The sequence below is a fragment of the Phacochoerus africanus genome, chromosome 7 (genome assembly GCF_016906955.1).
Source record: "Phacochoerus africanus isolate WHEZ1 chromosome 7, ROS_Pafr_v1, whole genome shotgun sequence".
Taxonomy (NCBI): domain Eukaryota; kingdom Metazoa; phylum Chordata; class Mammalia; order Artiodactyla; family Suidae; genus Phacochoerus; species Phacochoerus africanus.
Genome location: NC_062550.1, coordinates 48042874 through 48051026, shown reverse-complemented (window position 1 = coordinate 48051026; position 8153 = coordinate 48042874). Strand labels below are relative to the sequence as shown.

At 40.9% G+C, this 8153-nt stretch overlaps 1 protein-coding gene across 1 annotated transcript in view; it reads right to left on the bottom strand.

Moving 5' to 3' along the window:
- Positions 1–3374: 3374 nt before the first annotated feature.
- Positions 3375–8153, bottom strand: part of TMTC1 (transmembrane O-mannosyltransferase targeting cadherins 1) — a 302591-nt gene continuing 297812 nt past the window's right edge. The window contains exon 20 of the mRNA XM_047787300.1: positions 3375–5086. Coding sequence (XP_047643256.1) covers positions 4946–5086 — 141 coding nt within the window. The 3' untranslated portion in view covers positions 3375–4945. The remainder of the gene's footprint in view (positions 5087–8153) is intronic.

Here is an 8153-nt window from a genome sequence, read left to right as displayed (position 1 = left end):
GGTCAAATTATAGCTCATTTACCACAAATGCAAAACTGCCACACCCAACCCTCCTGTTTGTCAACCTTGGTGGAATAATAGCCTCAACCAACCCATTGTGCTGTTAAGTCATTCTTTAGAATTCTGGGGCTCATTTTAGCCTAAATTTTAAAAGTGAAAATTGTAAAAGATTATAAATATCTTTGGAAGAGTCATAAACTCTAAATTACTAGCCTGCAACGATTCTACAGCCTAGCTGCATATTAAAACTACAACCTGGGCAGCTGGGGTCCAGGGATGTCCAAAAGCACGCACGTCAGCCTCCCGTCCAGCTACAGCTGATAGTACCCCTGTGTGAGGAAAAAGATCTCAACTATCAGCTGAATGCAGCTTTTCAATCTGAGGGGCCTAGAATGTTTAACACAGGCAATACAAAGGCCACATTTGGCTTTTTATTTTTAGATCAGTTTCCACAGAATGGCTTGGATTTGCTCATTTAGTCTTGAAAAGCAGGTGCAAATCGCTGCAAAGCCCTGTATCACATGAGGTGCCACTTGGTGAGCATGTCAGACTCAGGTGATGGGGGGTGTGAAATGCTGTGGGAGTTTGGAATCCAAGTGCTAGGCAGTCCTCTTTGCTTTGTGATAGGCTTCAAAATAAACAGATCAAAAAGAACATAGCTCGGGGAGTTCCCACTGTGGCTCAGTGAGTTAAGAACCCGACATAGTGTCTGTGAGGATGAGGAGTCCATCCTTGGTCTCACTCAGTGGGTTAAGGATCTGGCATTGCCATAGGCTTCAGCATAGGTCGCAGACATGGCTTGGATCCTGTGTTCTTGTATCTGTGGTGTAGGCTGGCAGCTGCAGCTCCGATTCAACCCTAGCCCAGGAACTTCCATGTACTGCAGGTGTGGCCTTAAAAAGGAAAGAAAAAAAAAAAGAAGAAGAAGAAGAAAAAAACATAGCTTAGGTTTTCCTAAAAGAAAATTTCTTTTCCTCCAAGGTATCTGGATCTTTGGTCTAGCTCATTATGTTCCATCACTGAACCAGGTTTTACGAATACCATTAACAGATGGGAAACATCTGAAACATTTCAAAAATCCTGAATAATTCTGAGGGTTGAAATAGCTTGTAAAGCCATTCCCATGGCTCTGCTATTGAAGGACATGTGAAAGGACTGATAGGAGAATTTGAAGGAAAGGAGAACTGGCTCCAGGTAGGGCAGCAGGGCAGGTTAGAAGGACTGGCAGTAGGAAGAGACTCTGTACTGTGAAGTGAAGCTGAGACAAAAGAGCCAGTGCTGCTCAGGGCAACAGTCACAAATTAAACTCTGCTCATTGAATCAAGTGTTCATTAAGCCAGACCGAAGCCACTCCTGTCTTGGCCTCAGCCACCTTCCCTCCTACCAGGACCCAGTGTGAAATGGAACTGCAGGCCCCTTTGTTCAAAAATTACTTAGCATGTCAAGCACAGCATTCAACCAAACACAAGGTGCTTCTGCCTGCAGGACCCTGAGGGTCTGCAGAGATGACACATCCATGAAGCTGGCTCTGCAATTTCAGCTCAGAAAGGGACTATCAGGAGTTTCCTTTGTAGCTCAGTGAGTTAAGAGCCTGACCAGTATCCATGAGGATGCAGGTTCAATCCCTGGCCTCACTCAATGGGTTACGGATCTGGTGTCGCCGCAAGCTGTGATGTAGGTCACAGACAAGGCTCGCATCTGGTGTTGCTGTGGCTGTGGCCATGAGCCAGCAGCTGCAGCTCCCAGGCAACCACTAGCCTAGTAACTTCCATATGCCACAGGTGAGGCCCTAAAAAGAAAAAAAAAAAAGGAAAGAAAAAGATTATCAACTCACACGCCAAGCAAGCAAACTTTTGTTAAGGGCACCTAGATGGATGTCCAGGACTCGCCAGGGCACTCCATTTTTATTTTAATAAGGATGAATTCCACATATTATTTCATGCTGCAGGAGCAAATAAAAATAGCTATAAAAAACAATCTTTTGAAAAATAATATGTGATTTATTTCCTTATAGGCACCACTCAACTAGGAAATCCATTTCATTGGCTACATCTTAGGGAACATATTAACTCAGGACAGAAATATCTGATCCAACAAACAATGCTTACTTTTAAGGTTCAAAGAGATGCCAGTGTGTGCAATGAGACAGAGTAACAGAGAGAGAGCACCCAAAGAGAGGGGGAGGAGAGAGACAGAGATTGAGAGATAAGCACCCAAAAGAAGGCAGAAAATATCTCATAAAGGCCATGTGACCCTTTCCTCTCAGAAACTTTTTAGGCTATCATAGCCATTTCGATACTCCAACAAATGTACTCTCATATTTTTAGCATCACTTTTAGGTAAAGCATAATTGTTTTTTCAGAATTTTGGGCTCAATATATTTTTTGGGGGGGGGGGGGGGCACAACCAAAGCATGTGGAAGTTTCTGGGCCAGGGATCAAACCAGAGTCCCAGCAGTAATGATGCCAGATCCTTAACTGCTAGGCCACCAAGGAACTCCCCCAATTAACTTTTTTGTTTGTTTCATTAACTTTCTAAGCATGAGATTTTGTTTCAGATTATTCAAAACATTGTAATTCAAGTCCTAGATGCTGCTTTTAGCTAGGGACTCATGTTTCTCAAATTGGGGGTGAAGTAGTTATTTTATAATAAATATGGTAGTACATTTCTTGACCTTAGGACTATAGAAGTATAATTTGGGAGAGGAAATTATTTTAAAATAATGAAAATATTTTAAATGAAATTTTGGATAAATTTATGACTTTAAAAGACTAAATACAAACCTTATAAAACTATTAGAAACAGAAGATCATAGTGGTAATATATGCATTGTTGGATTACTGATAGACACAAACAGATGTATGTTAACTCAAATTCTGTAATCCTTTGCATTTAAAATATTCCTGGCACTATCTCTTTCCAAAGAAATTTTTCTTCCTTTCACCTAGATTTACATTCACAAAAAAAATAATAATAACAACATAGAGAGGCAGTGCTTTCTGATATTGGGGTTGAAAAAAAGCAGAAGGCTTCTTGCTCTGGCCTGAGCATGTCACAAATGAGGGCCTTTAGGCTATGATATGTGTATGACACTTGGCTTAGCACTGCAACAGCACTGCCCAGGGTGGTGTTTTAAAAGTATTATGATGAAAACCAAACTAGAATCATGTGATCCAATTTCTCCAACTACAAAATCTTTTTTTTTTGCTTTTTAGGGCTGCACCCTCGGCATATGGAGGTTCCCAGGCTAGGGGTCTAATCGGAGCTACCGCTGCCAGCCTATGCCACAGCCACAGCAACGCAGATCCAAGCTGCATTTGCGACCTACACCAGAGCTCATGGCAATGCCAGATCCTTAACCCACTGATCGAGGCCAGGGATCGAACCCACCACCTCATGGTTCCTAGTTAGATTTGTTTTCACCGCGCCATGACGGGAACTCTCCAATTACAAAATATATTACCACACGGACACTGGCGGCTGATCCCGAATTTGTTTGGCTTTAACAAGTTAATAATCAATACAGACTTTCTGGAGGGGCTGTTAAAACTTAACTACTTTGTAATTTTGTTTTATAATTTTTGTATGATCAGTTGTGGAAGCTGCTATGAAAACCACTATGTACAGAGAAAAAAATGTATGTATATATTAAATATTTTATAAGTTATGAAATAAATAACACTGAAAGACAAATGTCAAATTGTAAGGTCAACTTTGCCATTTCTATCTTTTAAATATAAATATATATATATATATATTTAAATTATAATTATAGGTCTTTTTTTCTTAGATTTTTTTGAGCATTCTCCATGAAATCTCCAAAATTACAAACACAGAATTAAGAACTCCGGTTCTAGCACTCATATTTTAAGCACAGAATTCTCATTAAGACTAGGAATCAATAGGGCTCCTTTCCATCTATTTAGACTCTATGAAGATCTCTGTAATATACTGTAAAGATTCCTCAATGGTTAAATATATTTTTTAAAAATAATAATCTCAGAACATCTGAATGTTAAGATAATAAAGTAGAACATTTCTCTCGATTAATACCTTTAATATTTCTCATGTAGAATATACTATTTTTTTCCCACCAAAATAACAATATATTTGGAGGCAGAAACACTTATGATTTTTTAAAAGCACTTATGAAATCTTAGAGCAGAACCACTACTCTATTAATACTTGTAATAAAGTTAAAATAATTTAAACCATCTCCATAAAGACTCAGGGGTACTATGATCCTTGACTTCCCCCCTAGGAATAAGACTACCCATACACAATTCCAGAAGCTTCCTTTTTGATACATTAGGCAATGGGAAAACAGCTTATATCAGAGAGGAATTTAATTTACTTCTCAATAGGTCTCTAGCAATATTCTCAGAAGGATATCAGATAAAGCTCACTTAACAATAGCCCTTTTCCCCCATATATTCCAGAAGGTTCTACAAAAACTATTAGATACTTATTTCTGGTTTTGGAGAATTAAAGGAGCTACCTCTTGATAGAGTTTCCCACTTGGTTTATCCCAGAGGATTTATCTTCCTTGAAATATCTCCTCTTTTGACTTCATAGCATTTCAAGCCTCTATTTCTGGGACACAAATGTCTGCACTAAGACATGGATTTCTAGGTTGGAAAAGCAGACAAATATATGAATTTGGAATCTGGAATTAAACCAAACAGAAATCTGTAAAATGTGTAGTTGCTGTTTTCCTTCCCTCTCGGGCCTCCTGGCCCTCGCTTGCTCGCTTCATCTTCTTTCATGGAAATGCAAGTCCTGGGCACAGGGGGACCAGCAGGTGTCCCACAGTGGGCCACCCTGAACTTGGAGCAAGAGGAAAGCTGCATTGGTTGTGACCCAACTGGTGTGAAAGCAAGGCTGCCATCCCTTCTTCCTCTTCCAAAGGCACCAGCACTGTCCCTTGAGACTGGGTCAAAGGCTGCTACATTTGATCCTTTTCCTGAACTTCTTGCAATCTTTTTTCTAGTCGGTCCAATTTGGCGAGATTTTCCTGCAGCAGTTTGCTGTCTGGAACCAGCTGAAGGGCTCTCTCGTAATAAGCTCTTGCAGACACGTAGTTTCCCTGTCGAGAAAAAGAAAGAGAAAATTATATTCTGTTCCATCAGAACACTCTCCTGGAAAATGGGGAGCCTAAGAAACACGCCTCCTGGCTCACTTTAACATAAATGTCTGCCTAAGGAGACCCTGTCTGCATGTGTAATTTTATCCTTATCTGTTGGTGCTCCTGGAGAATCCATTTAAATACCAGGCCAGATGGAGAATGAAAAGGATAAGAGTTACACCATAAGGTTAGATGGCAGCAAAGCAGAATTTCAATTCTACTAAGATATGATACAAAGGTACCATTTCATAGTGTTCTCACAGGCTAGCACTTACTCCTTTGTAGTCAAGTGGAGCCATGGCACTGGAAATTCATATTGAGAGGGAGGGGGAGTGAGAGGACTGGGTTGGGGGGAGATGTGTGTGTCTGTGTGTGTGTGAGGGAGAGACAGAGAGAAAGAAATGTTTTTGAAATTCCAAGAGTAATGATTTAAAAAGTAAATAGTTCAGGAATTAACTATACCTACTTTGTGGTAGAAAGTAATTTTTTTTTGCTTTTTAGGGCTGCATCCACAGCATATGGAAGTTCATGGGCTTGGGGTCGAACTGGAGCTGCAGCCACTGGCCTATGTCACAGCCACAGCAATGCCAGATTCGAGCTGAGTCTGTGAATTACACTGCAGCTTGTGGTGATGCTGGATCCTTAACCCACTGAGTGAGGCCAGGGATCAAACTCACATCCTCATGGATACTAGTCGGGTTCTTAACCCACCACAAGGGGAACTCCCAATTTTTAATCTTTTTTTTTGTTTTCTTTCATGGCCACACCTGCGGCATATGGAAATTCCTGCGTCAAGGATCAAACCTGCGCCTCCATAGCACCTGAGCTGCTGCAGTTGGGTTCTCTTAAACCCCTGCACCACAGTGGGAACTTCATGTAGGAAGTATTTAATTTTCAGCTTAAAACATAAAAGCAACTTTTGTCTAATACAGGCTTGAATGCAAATGTTGAGTTTTTATAAACGAAAAAGAACTGATTATAAATAATATGGAATCAAGTTTAACCCATACTCAAGACCTGTGACATTGTCTGCTGGGTACTCTAAATGAAGGCAGGAAGGTATGTTACTCTGGACTTGCTAAAGACACCTGTCTCCACCCTCTGTGGGCTCCCATCTGATTTGTTCAATGCCTCCTTAACTGGCAACTATGTGTGCCAGGTCCTAGAAGGTCCCTGGCAAACTAGTCAGAATTACTAACTTTTTTCCAAACTCTTTTCTGCCACCAAAAGTATTCCTTCCGTATGGTCGACCCTCTTTCAGATCTGTGTACTGCCAGGTCTCATAGCTAAGATCGGTAGAGCTCTCTCCATTCAAAAAGAATGTGAATTTGCTCTACTTTATTCGCAGTTTCAGCTCCATGTGGATGAAAACCAATTACTCTCTGAACTTCTATCGCAATTTAAAATAGCATCTCTTGGGGAGTTCCTGCTGTGGCATAGCGGAAATGAATCCGATTAGTATCCATGAGGATGTGGGTCTGATCCCTGGCCTCGTTCAGTGGGTAGGGATCTGGCGTTGCCGTGAGCTGTGGCGTAGGTCGCAGATGCAATTCAGATCCTGTGTTGCTGTGTCTGTGGTGTAGGCCAGCAGCTGTAGCTCTGATTTCACCCCCACCTAGTCTGGAAACTTCCATGTGCCCCGAGTTCGGCCCTAAAAAGCAAAAAAAAAAAAAGTATCTCTTGCAGTGAAAGAACCATGGAGCCATGTAGCAATAGCAACCCATATGTGTTAAATGCTTAACTATTTCCCAAGTGAACTAACATGTGCCAAGACCTTAGAAAAACGCCTGACACATAGCAAACACTCAGTGTAATGCTGTTGTTGTTGTTATTACATGACTATTTATGTGTCAATGAATATACACTGTCTATTTCTTACGGAATTAATTTGTCATAATGATGAAAAGGGGAGCAAAATGACAGAATAGAAAATGGTACAATGGGAATCTAGGCTCTGGCAGGTGCGCACATGAATGTATTTTTGATGATTGACACTGAAGAGAATTCTGAACAAATGAGAACCTGGATTTAGCTACATTACTGTTTTTTTCAATTCACATATTTCTTCAGAGTGTCTCCTGATGTTTATTAAGCTCAGCACATATGTGCAGACAACTGCACATCCATCCCTGGCTCTCAGCTCTCAGAATGCGTTCTTGATTTTGAAGTTGTTTTCCCTAGAGGTTTCTCTGAATGTAGGCCTCAGCCTGATGCCACGTATCTCCTTCTCTGATTACCAGCTGATTCTATCCTTTCACACAAGATCTAGTCTTTCCCTCCAACTGCTTTTTTCTTTTTCTTTTTTTTCACAGCTGTACCCTTGGCATATGAAAATTCCTGGGCTAGGAGTCGAATTGGAACTGCAGCTGAAGGCCTACGCTACTGCCACAGCAATGCTGGATCCAAGCAGAATCTGCAATCTATGCTGCAGCTTGCAGCAACCTTGGATCCTTAATCCACCGAGCAGGCCAGGGATCAAACTCACAGACTCACAGACACTATGTCAAATTCTTCAACTGCTGAGCTCCAGTGTGAACTCTAATTGTTCTTTTCTTGATGAAAATGGAAATTTATTTTTTTTAAAAGTTATATACCATGATTGAATGTCCCCAATTTTAGATGCTAGGTAGGGAGGTTGAATTATTGAATTTCTAAAAATGTCCTAGCTTCTACAATAACCAATAGTCCTATGTGGCTATTTAAATTTAAATCAATTATGATTAAGAATTCAAGGAGTTCCCCACTGCAGCTCAGTGAGTAAGGGCCCAACATAGTCCCTGGGTTTGATCCCTGGGTTTGATCCCTGGACTCGCTCAGTGAGTTAAGGATCTGGCCTTGATGCAAGCTTCAGTGTAGGTCCCAGATGTAGCTCGAATCTGGTGGTGCTGCAGCTGTAGTGTAGGCTTCAGCTGTAGCTCTGATTCAACCCCTAGCCTGGGAATTTCCATATGCTGTGGGTACAGCTATAAAAAGAAAATAAATAAATTTTGAAAAAAGAATTTAGTTGCTCACTTTCACCAACCATATT